Below are 18,373 nucleotides of genomic sequence, written 5' to 3' on the forward strand. Positions count from 1 at the left end.
ATGACAGAGCCAAGTGACTTGGTGTATAGCGAGAATAGGAGAGGGCCTAGAACAGAGCCCTGGGGGACACCAGTGGTGAGAGCACGTGGTGCGGAGACAGATTCTCGCTACGCCACCTGGTAGGAGCGACCTGTCAGGTAGGACGCAATCCAAGCGTGGACCTTGCCGGAGATGCCCAGCTCGGAGAGGGTGGAGAGGAGGATCTGATGGTTCACAGTATCAAAGGCAGCCGATAGGTCTAGAAGGATGAGAGCAGAGGAGAGAGAGTTAGCTTTAGCAGTGCGGAGCGCCTCCGTGACACAGAGAAGAGCAGTCTCAGTTGAATGACTAGTCTTGAAACCTGACTGATTTGGATCAAGAAGGTCATTCTGAGAGAGATAGCAGGAGAGCTGGCCAAGGACGGCACGTTCAAGAGTTTTGGAGAGAAAAGAAAGAAGGGATACTGGTCTGTAGTTATTGACATCAGAGGGATCGAGTGTAGGTTTTTTCAGAAGGGGTGCAACTCTCGCTCTCTTGAAGACGGAAGGGACGTAGCCAGCGGTCAAGGATGAGTTGATGAGCGAGGTGAGGTAAGGGAGAAGGTCTCCGGAAATGGTCTGGAGAAGAGAGGAGGGGATAGGGTCAAGCGGGCAGGTTGTTGGGCGGCCGGCCGTCACAAGACGCAAGATTTCATCTGGAGAGAGAGGGGAGAAAGAGGTCAAAGCACAGGGTAGGGCAGTGTGAGCAGAACCAGCGGTGTCGTTTGACTTAGCAAACGAGGATCGGATGTCGTCGACCTTCTTTTCAAAATGGTTGACGAAGTCATCCGCAGAGAGGGAGGAGGGGGGAGGAGGATTCAGGAGGGAGGAGAAGGTGGCAAAGAGCTTCCTAGGGTTAGAGGCAGATGCTTGGAATTTAGAGTGGTAGAAATTGGCTTTAGCAGCAGAGACAGAAGAGGAGAATGTAGAGAGGAGGGAGTGAAAGGATGCCAGGTCCGCAGGGAGGCGAGTTTTCCTCCATTTCCGCTCGGCTGCCCGGAGCCCTGTTCTGTGAGCTCGCAATGAGTCGTCAAGCCACGGAGCAGGAGGGGAGGACCGAGTGGCCAACTACAAGAAACGTCTGACCTCTGTGATTGCCACCAAGGGTTTTGCCACCAAGTACTAAGTAATGTTTTGCAGAGGGGTCAAATACTTATTTCCCTCATTAAAATGCAAATCAATTTATAACATTTTTGACATGCGTTTTTCTGGATTTTTTTGTTGTTATTCTGTCTCTCACTGTTCAAATAAACCAAGCATTAAAATTATAGACTGATCATTTCTTTGTCAGTGGGCAAAGGTACAAAATCAGCAGGGGATCAAATACTTTTCCCCCTCACTGTATGTGTGCAGTGTAATGTAATAAGCAGATGTGTTCAATGTGATTTTTCTGTACATTTAGTGTTCATTTACAGTGACTTACAGTGGCTTAGGATTCTTACCTTCAGGGTTATAGGCAGCTCCGGCTATCATGGCACAAGAGAAAGCAAAACACGCACTGCAAGAGAGAGAGAGTTGCTGACTGGTGCTGACTGATGGAAGATAATGATGATGACGATGGTTGTGAAGATAATGACTATGGTCATGACGATGAACATGATAATTGTGTAAATAATTATGATGATGACAATGCTCAATGGTATTTGTGATGATGATGATGATTGCAATAATAATGATGACGATGACAATGACAGTGTTAATCGCTGATGATTTACTATTACTATAATGATGATGGCAACGACGATGTGTCCCGTCTTTTACCTGCCGAGGAGGCGGAGTGGGCGGGGCCCGTACTTGTCCATCAGGATACCTAGCGGCAGAGTGGCTGCACTCAGCAGGAAGGAGCCAATGGTAAAGCCCAGATTCAACATCTCTTCCTGGTCCACGCAGCTATGCCAGATACCACTGTCCCACGAACTGATGTTACTGAACACTGTCTCATTGTCTGGGAGGGGGGGTGGAGAGAGGTGAAGAAAGAGAGGAGAAGGAGAAGGGTAAGGAGGTGGAGAGAGAGAGGAGGGAGCAGGAGAAGGGTAAGGAGGTGGAGAGAGAGAGAGAGAGAGAGAGAGGGGGGAGAAAGGTAGGGAGGTGGAGAGAGAGAGGGGGGAGCAGGAGAAGGGTAAGGAAGGGGACGAGAGAGAGGGGGGGAGAAAGGTAGGGAGGTGGAGAGAGAGAGGGGGCAGCAGGAGAAGGGTAAGGAAGGGGATGAGAGAGAGAGAGAGAGAGGGGAGCAGGGGAAGGGTAAGGAAGGGGATGAGAGAGAGAGAGAGAGAGAGAGAGAGAGAGAGAGAGAGAGAGAGAGAGAGAGAGAGAGAGGGGAGCAGGAGAAGGGTAAGGAAGGGGATTAGAGAGAGAGGGGGGGAGCAGGAGAAGGGTAAGGAAGGGGATTAGAGAGAGAGGGGGGGAGCAGGAGAAGGGTAAGGAAGGGGATGAGAGAGAGAGGGGGGGAGCAGGAGAAGGGTAAGGAAGGGGATGAGAGAGAGGGGAGTTGAGAACTATACAAGACACAGGAAACCAAATGTGCTATAGACATATATATCTATGGACGTATACAGGGGCGAATCCCAAGTTCCACTGGAGTTGAATTTTCACTTAGTCATGCATTGATATCAGTGGTAGTTAGGATTCACCCCACAGTATCTATGCACAGGTTTATGTATACCTGGGGTCAATTCCATTTAAATTCCAGACAATTCAGGAAGTACTCTGAAATTCTCTTCAGTACTTTTCAATGAGAAACATTTTGAATTGGCATTTGGTCTATTTTCTGAATTGACTGGAATTGAAATGGAATTGAACCCAACTCTGAAGTATACAGTATCCCTTAGTATGGAATTGACCCCAACCCTGAAGTATACAGTATCCCTTAGTATGGAATTGACCCCAACCCTGAAGTATACAGTATCCCTTAGTATGGAATTGACCCCAACCCTGAAGTATACAGTATCCCTTAGTATGGAATTGACCCCAACCCTGAAGTATACAGTATCCCTTAGTATGGAATTGACCCCAACCCTGAAGTATACAGTATCCCTTAGTATGGAATTGACCCCAACCCTGAAGTATACAGTATCCCTTAGTATGGAATTGACCCCAACCCTGAAGTATACAGTATCCCTTAGTATGGAATTGACCCCAACCCTGAAGTATACGGTATCCCTTAGTATGGAATTGACCCCAACCCCGAAGTATTGAAACCATATCATGACCAAGACTTGGCATCTATAAGGTCTTATTTATGCATACATTTAAGCAATGAGATGAGATAAATATATATATAGTATGTATAGTATATATAGTTCCTTAGTATGGAAATGACCTCAACCCTGAAGTATACGGTATCCCTGTGTGAGTGTTACCCATGGATGGGGACGTACTTATGCAGAGGTGTGAGTAGAAGCCCTCGTTCTTGAGCATGATGAGTAGCGATCCCCAGCCCAGCAGCACAGCAGAGAACAGCAGGTTCTCTATGACCGCAGTCACCGCCATCCACCACCGCCTACGATAGGCCTGGGCCAGAGAAGGAGCCATCGCTGCTCTGGGGGGGGGGGGGGGGGGGGGGAGAGAGAGAGAGAGAGAGCGAGAGAGCGAGAGAGCGAGAGAGAGCGAGCGAGCGAGCGAGCGAGAGAGAGAGAGAGAGCGAGAGGTGGTAGAAAGAAAAAGACAAGAGGAAGGGTGAGATAGGGGAGAGAGTTTAACATTTAACAATCCTTTCTTAAAGAATGAGGTACGGCACACACTCTCCGTACAGAACCTCAATGTTGCATCAACAACGTCAAAGGTCGACAAGAACTAAAAATACATATCAAAGCAAGAAAGGATGTTTTTTTTTTGAAGTATACAGCTGCTTTCCTCATCACTTTCATCTGAGCTCAGAGAGCAACATAAAGACAGGGACGGCAATACAAATTCCCCGTGGGATACTACTACTGAGAGTGAAGTTAACCACATGACTGACTCATCATCACCACCATCACGGCGACAACATAACCCTGGTTTCTGGAAGGAAGCTGTGCTGAGTGGTTTCTCTGCCAATTCTGTTGCAATCCCTGAATGTGTCGACATTGACTTTGTATAAAACATATAGCACCCTGAACATAACAGACTGGTATGATGAAGACTTCGACAGACAGATGTAACGGCTCCAAGAGAAATCGAATTATTTCATGAGTTGGATAATCAATTGTGGAAATACTCTGAATGTAGACTATTCTAAGGCAGCGAAAAACACATCGATCTGTCTGTAATGTGGTGCTGAGCGATGAACCAAAATGTTGGTTATTTATCATTTTTGTTGGTTTCAATTATTATTTTTTGTGAGCTCAATGCGCACATTGCCAATTCCTCTAAAGATAAATCAGATCAAGCCCGAACTGTGCGATGTAGTAGGGAGTTTTAGTTTACAACAGGCGAATATTCGACAAAGTTTAGCGCAGAAAACCTGGTAATTAACTACAATGACCATAATCCATTGTGCGCCTACTTGTCCGGTCTGTGTGTTTCTGTTATGCCTGCTGAGTTAGAATGTGTGATCAAGAGCAGTTCCTTTGTGAGGAACTCTACCTGAAAATACATGATCTAAGTGATTGATAATTGGTATTCAGCAGTCATAGAAGTATGCCTTATTTACTTTGAACAACTACAAAATAAGTGATTTTGTTTGACAGCATAGGCAGCAGCTAGAGATAAGATGACTTGGAATCAAATAATAAAGTAATCAAATAATGTTTTTAGTATATACACAACTGAAATATTTTATTCAAGTAATGTAAATAAATGATGGTTAATAAGTGATAAGTGATAACCAGTAATGGGCAGTCACTACCATCATGGGACTTTTAGTAATTGTTTTATTCTGTGTTACAGCATTCAACCCACATAATGCATAGTGCATTTAATGTTATTTAAAAAAATCTAAACCGAAATCGAAAACCGTGATTATTTTTTGAATAATAGAACTGAAACCAAACTGACTTCAAAAAGCACTAATCGCTCAGCACTACTGCAAAGACAGAAGGGTAGATTTGAGTGTACTCATTTCCCCTGAAACTAGAGATTTAGCCGAGTAAGCAGCTGATTTGTGCTTGGGAAGTGAACAGGATGGGGCTGTGTTGACTAATCAAAAATGTTCCATATTTCACAATCCTGATACAATGTGGGATGATTCAGTTCTCAGTGAGTGGGGGTCTGATGTTTTCTGGTTAAAACATGTTTCTGTGGAAAGCAACCAAGGAGAGTAAATGTTGCAGTTTTGGAGATTTCAAATAGATTAGAAAAAAAGGGAAACGCTTCCATTCCCACTGAATGTTCAACGCTGGTCCGTCCAATCTGAATCCACGCTTCAAGACTGCTTCGATCACGCGGATTGGAATATGTTCCGCATTGCGTCCAACAACAATATTGACGAATATGCTGATTCGGTGAGCGAGTTCATTAGGAAGTGCATTGACGATGTCGTACCCACAGCAACGATTAAAACATTCCCAAACCAGAAACCGTGGATTGACGGCAGCATTCGCGTGAAACTGAAAGCGCGAACCACTGCTTTTAACCAGGGCAAGGTGACCGGAAGCATGACCGAATACAAACAGTGTAGCTATTCTCTCCGCAAGGCAATCAAACAGGCTAAGTCCCAGTACAGAGACAAAATCGAGTCGCAATTCAACAGCTCAGACACAAGAGGTATGTGGCAGGGTCTACAGTCAATCACGGATTACAAAAAGAAAACCAGCCCCGTCGCGGACCAGGATGTCTTGCTCCCAGACAGGCTAAACAACTTTTTTGCCCGCTTTGAGGACAATACAGTGCCACTGACACGGCCCCCTACCAAAACCTGCGGGCTCTCCTTCACTGCAGCCGAGGTGAGTAAAACATTTAAACGTGTTAACCCTCGCAAGGCTGCAGGCCCAGACGGCATTCCCAGCCGCGTCCTCAGAGCATGCGCAGACCAGCTGGCTGGTGTGTTTACGGACATATTCAATCAATCCTTATCCCAGTCTGCTGTTCCCACATGCTTCAAGAGGGCCACCATTGTTCCTGTTCCCAAGAAAGCTAAGGTAACTGAGCTAAACGACTACCGCCCCGTAGCACTCACTTCCGTCATCATGAAGTGCTTTGAGAGACTAGTCAAGGACCATATCACCTCCACCCTACCGGACACCCTAGACCCACTCCAATTTGCTTACCGACCCAATAGGTCCACAGACGACGCAATCGCAACCACACTGCACACTGCCCTAACCCACCTGGACAAGAGGAATACCCATGTGAGAATGCTGTTCATCGATTACAGCATTTAACACCATAGTACCCTCCAAACTCGTCATCAAGCTCGAGACCCTGGGTCTCGACCCCGCCCTGTGCAACTGGGTCCTGGACTTCCTGACGGGCCGCCCCCAGGTGGTGAGGGTAGGTAACAACATCTCCACCCCGCTGATCCTCAACACTGGGGCCCCACAAGGGTGCGTTCTGAGCCCTCTCCTGTACTCCCTGTTCACCCACGACTGCGTGGCCATGCACGCCTCCAACTCAATCATCAAGTTTGCGGATGACACTACAGTGGTAGGCTTGATTACCAACAACGACGAGACGGCCTACAGGGAGGAGGTGAGGGCCCTCGGAGTGTGGTGTCAGGAAAATAACCTCACACTCAACGTCAACAAAACAAAGGAGATGATTGTGGACTTCAGGAAACAGCAGAGGGAGCACCCCCCTATCCACATCGACGGGTCAGTAGTGGAGAAGGTGGAAAGTTTTAAGTTCCTCGGTGTACACATCACGGACAAACTGAATTGGTCCACCCACACAGACAGCGTTGTGAAGAAGGCGCAGCAGCGCCTCTTCAACCTCAGGAGGCTGAAGAAATTCGGCTTGTCACCAAAAGCACTCACAAACTTCTACAGATGCACAATCGAGAGCATCCTGTCGGGCTGTATCACCGCCTGGTACGGCAACTGCTCCGCCCACAACCGTAAGGCTCTCCAGAGGGTAGTGAGGTCTGCAGAACGCATCACCGGGGGCAAACTACCTGCCCTCCAGGACACCTACACCACCCGATGTCACAGGAAGGCCATAAAGATCATCAAGGACAACAACCACCCAAGCCACTGCCTGTTCACCCCGCTATCATCCAGAAGGCGAGGTCAGTACAGGTGCATCAAAGCAGGGACCGAGAGACTGAAAAACAGCTTCTATCTCAAGGCCATCAGACTGTTAAACAGCCACCACTAACATTTAGCGGCCGCTGCCAACATACTGACTCAACTCCAGCCACTTTAAAAATGGGAATTGATGGAAATTATGTAAAAATGTACCACTAGCCACTTTAAACAATGCCACTTAATATAATGTTTACATACCCTACATTACCCATCTCATATGTATATACTGTACTCTATATCATCTACTGCATCTTGCCATCTTTATGTAATACATTTACATTTACATTTAAGTCATTTAGCAGACGCTCTTATCCAGAGCGACTTACAAATTGGTGCATTCACCTTATGATATCCAGTGGAACAACCACTTTACAATAGTGCATGTACCACTAGCCACTTTAAACTATGCCACTTTATGTTTACATACCCTACAGTACTCATCTCATATGTATATACCGTACTCTATACCATCTACTGCATCTTGCCATGCCGTTCTGTACCACCACTCATTCATATATCTTTATGTACATATTCTTCATCCCTTTACACTTGTGTGTGTGTATAAGGTAGTAGTTGTGGAATTGTTAGGTTAGATTACTTGTTGGTTATTACTGCATTGTCGGAACTAGAAGCACAAGCATTTCGCTACACTCGCATTAACATCTGCTAACCATGTGTATGTGACTAATAAAATTTGATTTGATTTGATTTGAAAGGTGACTTCCAAGCTGTGTGGCTCAGCACAGCTTTCAAAAACTTGCCATCTCACCAGTGTGTTTGAGACAAACACTTGACGCCCACATCTTGATATTAGATGAAGGAAACCAAAATGTAATCAACTGTTTTGAAGAATGTAACTGTAATCAGAATACTTGTGTTTATTTATTTTTGGGTTGATTAGTTACTTCATTTTTGTAATCTGATTACGTAATCCCGGCTACATGTAATCCGTTAGTACCTCATTCTGACCATACAGTACATGACCAATAACTGCTTAAAAAAACAAGGGACAGTTTCCCTGTTAGTGTAAGTGGAAAGAACTAACTGCCCTGTGGAGGGAGAGGAATAAGGGATTGGTGTAGAGGAGAATAAAAGAGAGATAAAGATGAGAAAAGACCTGAGTGGTGAGTAGAGTAGTGACCCCTGAATTGACTGTCATGGTTCCACCTGTCACCCAGATCAAGAATGTTGTAACCCACCAAGGAGCCTCTGGGCACTTACCAACTCCCTCCAACCACAGTCCAACCTCAACCCAGGGGGAGCCAATGCCCAAGTCTCATCGCCCAGTGCTACAGGCGTCGCCGTAGTTCCTCCAGGGAACCTGCACCTGGAGCCCAAGATCCCAGCCCCCGAGCGGTATGACGGCCACCCGGGAGGATGCAAGGGGTTCCTCACTCAGTGCTCTCTGGTGTTCGAGCTACAGTCCTCCTTGTTCCACACCGATCGGGCCATGATCGCCTACATCATCTCTCTACTCTCGGGCAAGGCTCTGGCGTGGGCATCGGCGGTGTCGGAACAGCAGCCACCATCCTGCAACTCCATATTAGCCTTCACTGCCGAGCTGCGACGAGTTTTCGACTACCCAGTTGGTGGACGAGAAGCGTCCAGCTGACTGTTCAACATCCGCCAAGGGGTCAGACCATTGGCTGACTTCTCCATTGAGTTCTGCACCCTCGCCGCCGAGAGTGGGTGGAATACGGAGGCCTTGGTCACCGCTTTCCACCAGGGTTTGTCTAACTCCATCAAGGATGAACTGGCCTCTTGGGACCTGGGAGAGGACCTCGAGTCCCTGATAACGTTGGCAATCAGGATCGACAACCACCTCCGAGAACGCGTGAGACAGCGCCTTTATGACACCACCCCAGTATCCCGGTTTCCTGAGCACCCCAAGCCCCCCGAACTCAGCATTGAGGAGCCAATGCAGCTGGGACGCACATGTCTGAGCCCACAGGAGCGTGACAGGCGCATTCTCGAAGGCTGCTGCCTCTACTGAGGAGGTCTCAGCCATCTCTGAGCTACAAGCCCAGAGCTGACGGGAAACGCCAGGGCTCGCCCGGACAAGGGGAGACCCTGAGGAGCTGTGCAGATACCTCCCAGCTACCCAGTCACCGTCTGTCACTACCCGCAACCCTCCACTGGGGGCACCAGATTCAAGCCTTCGTGGACTCTGGGGCCACAGAGAATTTCATTGATCAAGACTTTTACAAATTACAAATCCCCTGCGTGAAATGTCCCATCCTTCTGCAGATTCAAGCCCTTGATGGATGCCACCTTGTCTCTGGCTTGATGGAATATCAGACCAAGCCCATTCTACTGCAGGTTGGGGTGAATCACTCAGAGACTCTTAGTTTCCTTTTGATCATGGCTCCCGAGAACCCCCTTATCCTAGGGTAGCGCTGTCTAGCTCTACATAACCCACTTATCTCCTGGTCATGGACAATTACATCCGGGAGTCGCTGGAGGCAGGTTTCATTCGGATGGAGGCCTGCGTCCTTGCATCGATTACAGCGGGATGAACCGGATTACGATCAATAATCGTTACCCCCCCACCCCTGATGTCCGCCGCCTTGGAGTTGGCAAAAGGGGCCCAATTCTTGATCAAACTGGACCTCCGCAACGCTTACAATCTGGTGAGAATCAGGGAGAGAGATGAGTGGAAAACTGCCTTTAACACCCCTAGTGGTCACTATGAGTATTTAGTCATGCCCTTCGGATTATTGAACTCACCGGCAGTCTGTCAAGCATTGGTCAATGACACTCTTAGGGATATATTGAATCGGTTCGTCTTTGTTTACCTCGATGACATCCTGATCTTCTCCAAACCCCTTCCGTAACACATACTGCACATCCGCCAAGTCCTGAGACGCCTCCTGCAAAGTCAACTATATGTCAAGATAGAGAAGTGTGAGTTCCATGTATCCCAAGTTTCCTTCCTGGGTCACATTTTCTCTACCGAAGGCATCCAAATGGACCCCGTAAAGGTTGAGGCGGTCAACGACTGGCCCCGTCCTACCTCACTCAAGCAGGTCCAGCGGTTCCTCGGTTTTGCCAATTTTTACATCCATTTTATATGCAACTTTGGTGCGGTGGCAGCGCCTCTCACGGTCCTAACCCGCAAGTCCCAGACCTGTTTTTGCTGGACTCCCGAGGCTGACAGGGCATTCATGGAACTCAGGGGACGTTTCACCTCCGGACCTATCCCTGTTCATCATGATCCTACTCGTCCCTTTGTGGTAGAGGTGGACGTCTCAGACACCAGTGCAGGGGCTGTTCTTTCACAGCCGAATGAGGAGGATAAGAAACTGCACCCATACACCTTTCTCTCCAAGGGATTCTCGCCAGCGGAACACAACTATGATGTAGGCAACCGGAAGCTCTTGGCAGTTAAGTGGGCCGTTGAGGGGTGGAGACACTGGTTGGAGGGGACACCTCATCCTTTCGTGATCTGGACGGACCATAAGAACTTGGTCTCCATTCAAGAAGCCAAGAGGTTGAACTCTCGCCAGGCTAGGTGGGCTCTGTTTTTTAACAGGTTCGATTTCACACTAGCCTATCATCAGGATCCAAGAATCAGAAAGCAGGCGCCCTGTCCCGCCAACACGATGTCTCTAACGAGGAGAGGGACTCCAAGCCCATCATCCCCAGCTCCCGCATTGTGGCCCATGCGATATGGAAAACTACACAGACCTACCCAGACCACTGTACGACAAGCCCAGACCCAAGAACCTGACCCCGGTGGAGGTCCCACTAACAGACTTTACGTTCTGCGATCAGCCAGTTCGAGTGCTACAGTGGGGACACTCCTCTAAATTAACTGGGGATCCAGGGGTTAATCAGACACTGGAGTTCCTGAGGCAGAAAGTCTGGTGGCCCAACATGATTGAGGATGTGAGATCCTTTGTTGCGGCCTGTGCCCAAAGCAAGTCCTCACGACAGTGACGGGCTGGGTTGCTCCAACCTCTGCCCATCCCCAACCGGCCCTGGTCCCACCTGTAGACTTTATCACAGGGTTACCTCTATCCCAGGGGCTTACCGCTATCCTGGTGGTCGCTGATCGGTTCTCCAAGGTAGCCCATTTCATCGCCTTACCCAGTTGCCCTCAGCGAAGGAAACCGTTGATCTCATGATTACCCATGTCTTTCAACTACACAGACTTCTCCAGGACATTGTCTCAGATCGTGGGCCCCAGTTCGTCACACGGTATTGGAAGGCCTTCTGCTCCCTGTTGAGGGCGTTGGTGAGTGTCTCCTCGGGGTTCCACCCATATTCTAATGGGCAAACTGAGTGGGCCAAACAGGAGCTGGAGAAGTTCCTCTGCTGTTTCGTCTCCACTCAGGCCAGCAACTGGAGCAAGTTCCTCGTCTGGGCGGAACATGCTCATAACACAATGCCGAACTCGTCCACTGGACTGTTGCCGTCCAAGTGTCAGTTCGGGTTTGCAGAAGAGACCATCCTAGAGACATTAATGACATGCAGGTGTTTCCTATTACTCATGATGATTTCCCTGTTAAAGGAGGTGTGTTTTCTGGTTTCCTTTGCAGAAGCTTGAATTGTTTACCGTGTGCGTTCGTTTCCTGAGTGAGTTTTCGAGACTTAGTGTTTGTTGTTTTTTTCCAGTGTACTGTGATCCTGCGGCTACTGTTTATCAGTAAAGAATTTATGTTTATCCTTAACCACTGATTCCTCGTCTGGTCTCTTCTCTGCACCTGGGTCCAACATCACCATGTCACATTGACCTTATTGCTGTGTGTCTGACCTCACGCTGTGGACCTATCAGGTATCAGAGAGCAGGGACTGACACGAACATACACTCTGTTATTTGCATGTGCCTATGGGCACACACATACGCACACAGCCCGACCTAGTTAGGGAGAGTTTAGCCTTGTGCAATGTGCCTTGTAAAAATGTAAATTCTAGTGAGAAGATTTTCCTCCTGAGTATAACTCACAAAAATGTATATGTTTATGTTTACGTGCTTCTACACCTGCATTACTAGCTGTTTGGGGTTTTAGGCTGGGTGTCTGTACAGCACTTCGAGATATTAGCTGATGTACGAAGGGCTATATAAAATAAAATTGAATTGAATTGAATTTACCTGTGGCCAATAGGCATGACGTCTGTATGCATAAAACAAATGGATGTTAGATGTATGTGTGTGTGTATACATATAAGCACAGATAGAACAATGAGACAGATATTTCCCCGGATGTATACATTTGAAGCATCCGCTTGGCGTTTCCACTCACTACCAAATATGGTAGTGAGAGGAAGCCCAGTGGCCGGCAGTGGGAGAAGATGGAGCGAGATGGATTTTGGTTGACATTCTGCTAATTTTCTCATCAATGAAAGATTTGATCTCAATTCAGTTTTCTGTTCCCAAAACTAGAATCTGTTACGAACAGAGTGGACTAAGTTTTGTAGACTTTACCCTTTGCAAAAAAAATAAAAATAAATAATGTTGTTTTGAAGGAGTGCAAAGACGAATTGAGTTATTGCACACACGCACTTCAGAGTAGGCGGTCCCTAACATACATATGCAAATGCATGTTAGAGCATGCCAATAGGATCTCGCTAGCTGGTGCTTGGCTCTGCCCACCACCTTGCTTGTTCTGCCCACTATGACTAATTTGTTCCCATTTGAAATGACGGGCTGTGGTCTTTCTTGGTTTAGTTATACAAATATTTGATATAAGTGTGAATAAATGCCAGTATATCTGTGACTGTGTGTGTAGGTAAAGCAGGTTTGACTGAGGGTCTATTACCTATCTTGAGCACAGGCCTGCAGCCAGACTGGGACTCCTGCCAGCTGGGGCCCAAAATAGCTGCAGTGGTCACAGACCCAGTTACACCTAACTACACTTGTACACTACATGGGAACACATCTATGTTGCACAGAATATCTGGTTAGTACAATGGCTGGAGAAGTGTTTAAAGAGAAACTTCACCCTTTTTCAACGTGAAATTGGTCATCTCTAGCACCACCCTAACATCAAATCAAACTTTATTTGTCACATGCGCCAAATACAACAAGTGTAGACACCGTGAAATGCTTACTTACAAGCCCTTAACCAACAGTGCAGTTCAAGAAAGAGTTAAGAAAATATTTACCAAATAAATTAAATTAAAAAACAATAAAAAGTAACAAAATAAAATAAAAATAACGAGGCTATATACAGGGGCTACCGGTACCGAGTCTATGTGCGGGGGTACAGGTTAGTCGAGTAGCAGCAGTGTACAAATAAAATGGGGGGGGGGCTGTAAACGTAAATAGTCTGGTGGCAATTTGATTAATTGTTCAGCAGTCTTATGACTTGGGGGTAGAAGCTGTTAAGGAGCCTTTTGGTCCTAGACTTGGAGCTGCGGCACCGCTTGCCATGTGGTAGCAGAGGAAAAAGTCTATGACTTGGGTGACAGGAGTATCTGAAAATTTTTGGGGCTTTCCTCTGACACTGTCTAGTATATAAACTCAGCATAAAAAGAAACATCCCTTTTTCAGGACCCTGTCTTTCAAAAATAATTCGTAAATATCCAAATATCTTCATTGTAAGGGTTTAAACACTGTTTCCCAACCATAAACAATTAATGAACATGCACCTGTGGAACGGTCGTTAAGACACTAACAGCTTACGGTAGGCAATTAAGGTCACAGTTATGAAAACTTAGGACACTAAAGAGGACTTTCTACTGACTCTGAAAAACATCAAAAGAAAGATGCCCAGGGTCCCTGCTCATCTGCATGAACGTGCCTTAGGCATGCTGCAAGGAGGCATGAGGACTGCAGATGTGGCCAGGGCAATAAATTGCCATGTCCGTACTGGGTGACGCCTAAGACAGCGCTACAGGGAGACAGGACGGGCAGCTGATCGTCCTCGCCTTGGCAGACCACGTGTAACAACACCTGCACAGGATCGGTACATCTGAACATCACACCTGCGGGACAGGTACAGGATGGCAACAACAACTGCCCGAGTTACACCAGGAACGCACAATCCCTCCATCAGTGCTCAGACTGTCCGCAATAGGCTGAGAGAGGCTTGACTGAGGGCTTGTAGGCCTGTTGTAAGGCAAGTCCTCACCAGACATCACCAGCAACAACGTCACCTATGGGCACAAACCCACTGTCTCTGTGCGTTACAGGGAAGACATCCTCCTCCCTCATGTGGTACCCTTCCTGCAGGCTCATCCTGACATGACCCTCCAGCATGACAATGCTATCAGCCATACTGCTCGTTCTGTGTGTGATTTCCTGCAAGACAGGAATGTCAGTGTTCTGCCATGGCCAGCGAAGAGCCCGGATCTCAATCCCATTGAGCACGTCTGGGACCTGTTGGATCGGAGGGTGAGGGCTAGGGCCATTTCCCCCAGAAATGTGAGGGAACTTGCAAGTGCCTTGGTGGGAGAGTGGGGTAACATCTCACACCAAGAACTGGCAAATCTGGTGCAGTCCATGAGGAGGAGATGCACTGCAGTACTTAATGCAGCTGGTGGCCACACCAGATACTGACTGTTACTTTTGATTTTATCCCCCTTTGTTCAGGGACACATTATTCCATTTCTGTTAGTCACATGTCTGTGGAACTTGTTCAGTTTATGTCTCAGTTGTTGAATCTTTTTATGTTCATACAAATATTTACACATGTTAAGTTTGCTGAAAATAAACGCAGTTGACAGTGAGAGGATGTTTCTTTTTTTGCTGAGTTTAGGTTCCTGGATGGAAGGAAGCTTGGCCCCAGTGATGTACTGGGCCGTACGCACTACCCTCTGTAGCTCCTTACAGTCAGATGCCGAGCAGTTGCCATACCAGGCGGTGATGCAACCGGTCAAGATGCTCTCAATGGTGCAGCTGTATAACTTTTTGAGGATCTGGGATCCGGCCGTGATCACCGGCCGTGATTGGGAGTCCCATAGGACGGCGCACAATTGGCCCAGCGTCGTCCGGGTTTGGCCGGTGTAGGCCGTCATTGTAAATAAGAATTTGTTCTTAACTGACTTGCCTAGTTAAATAAAGGTTCAATTACATGTTTTTTTTCTGTTTGGGTTCAGTTTAAGCACATTCCAGATACAATATCCTTATGTCATATAGATGTGGTCGTAAGTAATCTTAGCCTGCTCATAGTTGGCTAAAATCACATGATTCACAGCCGATGATGTCATCAGTGTCTCCGGATGATGCCATCGGAAAAAACATATTTTCTTTTATCCTTGTAACTAATATTTTATCCTGGCGCCGGATCTGAGGAGACCCCCTCTGAAGAATCCCCCTCCCCTGTCCATTTTGGTTGATCTCTCTCCCCTTACTATCTCGCTCTTCATCTCTTTCAGTCTGTCTGTCTCTCTGATTTCTTTCCACCCCGATGCCCCCCAGCAGAACAGATAAAGTTGTATCTCAACCTTGACAGGGACAGATAGAGGATAGCCCCAAATGGCACCCTACTCCCTTTATAGTTCACTATGTAGGGAATAGGGTGCCCATTTGGGATGCACCCAGAGAGACAGCACCTGCCACACGAGTCCTGTCCACAGTGACTGACTGACTGTTTGTCTGGCTGGTCGTGTTATGCTATAACGACGATCACCAACAGGATGTCACGTCACTTCCAACCATCACTCAGACGGAGACGGCAGGTAGCCTAGCGGTTTAGAGCATTGGGCCAGTAACCGAAAGGTTGCTGGTTTGAATCCCAGAGCCAACTAGGTGAAAAATCTGTTGATGTGCCCCTGAGCAAGGAACTTAACCCTAGTTGCTCTGGATAAGAGTGTCTGCTAAATGACTTAACAAAAAACAGGGAGATGTGGCTTGATGGTCATAATTTCAACAGTGTTTGATGTGGACTGAAATGGGTGCTGGTACTGTTTATAGAGGAGCCTGTACATATTACTGGTGAATAGTGGCCCAATTCAGGCACTGGTCATAAGTCATTTTTTGTTTAGTGTGCCAGTGAAACCAAAGGAGAAAAAGGGGAAATGGTCTGTCAATGAATTATCTTTCCCTTCAGCAGGAAAATGGCGCCGACAGACATAGCAGCTCACCTTCTAGCTCCTAAGCAACTTGGGAGTATTTTTGTGTGTTTTTTGTCCTTCACCCAGTACCCTGCCATGAACTTAAGTCACTGTCACTAGCCGGCTACCACCCGATTACTCAACCCTGCATCTTAGAGACTGCTGACCTCTGTACATAGACATGGAATCACTGGTATCTTTAATAATGGAACACTGGTGACCTTAATGTTTACATACTGTATTCTAGTCAATGCCATCCCATTCAACCATTGCTGTATAAATACTATTGTATCCTACGTATTCTACATATATACTAAATATTCTCTCCACATACGGTCCACAATGTCTATACATCCCATCATATATACATATTTATATTTATACTCCGACATTGCTTGTCCTAATATTTATATATTCCAGTCTTTAACTTTTAGATCTGTGTGTTTTGTTGTGAATTGTTAGATATTACTGCACTGTGGGAGCTAGGAACACAAGCATTTCACTACACCCGCAATAACATCTGCTAAATATGTGCATGTGACCGATAACATATTATTTGATTTAAAAGAGAGTTGGAAAGCATCATTCTAAGAAATCCAGCAACTCTTGGAGGACAGTGGAAGTTGATAAAGATCTTCTTTCTTGGTAAAAGTAATAATAAAGAAGCACTTTTATCAACTTCCACTGTCCTCCAAGAGTTGCTGGATTTCCAATTCCTGCTGTAGACACCAGCTAAGGCAGAGTAAATACACTGAGTAAATACACAATATGTTAACACTGGTACCACCATTCAGTGGCCATGTCATGAACAGATCAGTCTACTGACACCAACTAACTGTGAAGTGTGTCCAGTGAGAAAGAGAGAGAGATGACATGTCATGTCATAGAATGTTTGCATCACAACCAAGTCTGTGGCCCTGGTTGATTGGTGCTGTTGGCATGGTTATAGGTTGGTTTACTACTACTAGTAATGTGGAGTTAAAATGGATGGTCACAGATCTCTTCCTAAAACCAGGGGTGGTAAAACCACCCCACCTCTCTTTCGACTCTCTCTCTGTCACTCACTCTCAGCTGTTTCCCCTAGTGCGGCCAGTCACTTGACCTCTCCTCGTGCTCCCCTGTGTGCGCACTAACAGCTGCGTCCAGGTGACACCTTTTACCTGCACGGACTGCCCAGTGCCGCGTCCAACTCTGGACCCATTTCAAAATATACGAAGTTGACTATAAACAATGTACTGGTCACCCTCCATTATACTACTCTTATGGCTAAACGACACCTGAAACGTGTCAAGAACAAATTTGTGATGTATATAATTAGCGCCAAACATACTAGTATCAACATATTAACTTTAGCATTGTTTAAACTGATATAAAATCATCATTGTCACGGTCTACACAAAAGGCATGTATATTAATAGGATAACAAATGAAAGACTATGTAAAATAAGAATGAAAAAGAATGAGGGGAAAAAACAAATATTCATATTCTTGTGCCATGTGCGTAGTCAAATTCCTCTTACCACAGACACAAAAGATCAGCAACATTTCTGAACATGTAAAACCAAAAAAAATGATAGAAATTACTTACTTCAGACGCTAATCCCTGAAATAATCGATATCTATGGTAAATGGTTTATTTCCCTTCTTTCGTGAAAAAAAGCGGGACTTGAATTGTTCAATGTTACTAACACGTTAGTCAGTTACTGTGGGTCTTGTGAAACTTCACTTTCCATTCGGTTAGTTCCTCGTCACAACTTCATTACATCTGCATGGCTTTAAACCCCTCCTCCCTACGGTCTACATAAATGGGACTCCCCACCCAGACACAAAACGCCGCAACGAGTTTCCATTTACGCATGCACGCCCAGTTGTCAGTGGTACTTTACAGCTGTCAAATCATCAAACTGCTCTACTGCGCCACCTTGTGGCGATATAAAGAATATATACACTAACAGCATAATGTTTTTCCTGGTGATGTTAGACAACATCAGGGTTTCCCAATGTAGGCTGTGTATGTATGCTGTTTTTTGCCCTAGCACTACACAGCTGATTCAAATAACCAACTCTTCATCAAGCTTTGATTATTTGGGGAAGGGAGGGGGGGGGGGGCAGGACTGAGTTTGGGAAACCCTGGACTACATGGTGAGGAGCCATATTGAGACACACCATGCCTTTACAATGTGAAGAATACCCTAA

General features: G+C 46.5%; 1 protein-coding gene across 2 annotated transcripts in view; it reads right to left on the minus strand.

The window, feature by feature from the left end:
* The window catches only part of LOC139566705 (large neutral amino acids transporter small subunit 3-like), a 43,645-nt gene extending 25,727 nt beyond the window's left edge, over window positions 1-17,918 (minus strand). For both annotated transcript variants that reach the window (XR_011673132.1, XM_071387957.1), the window contains exons 1-4: window positions 17,766-17,918; window positions 3,395-3,555; window positions 1,779-1,962; window positions 1,460-1,515 (exon numbers count right to left, since the gene is read on the minus strand). Coding sequence is in view for 1 of the 2 variants with exons in the window: in XM_071387957.1 (XP_071244058.1) it covers window positions 1,460-1,515; window positions 1,779-1,962; window positions 3,395-3,548 (394 nt within the window). In the remaining variant the exon portion in view is untranslated. The remainder of the gene's footprint in view (window positions 1-1,459; window positions 1,516-1,778; window positions 1,963-3,394; window positions 3,556-17,765) is intronic.
* Between the last annotated feature and the right edge of the window lie 455 nt (window positions 17,919-18,373).

The sequence above is a fragment of the Salvelinus alpinus genome, chromosome 39 (assembly GCF_045679555.1).
Source record: "Salvelinus alpinus chromosome 39, SLU_Salpinus.1, whole genome shotgun sequence".
Lineage (NCBI taxonomy): Eukaryota > Metazoa > Chordata > Actinopteri > Salmoniformes > Salmonidae > Salvelinus > Salvelinus alpinus.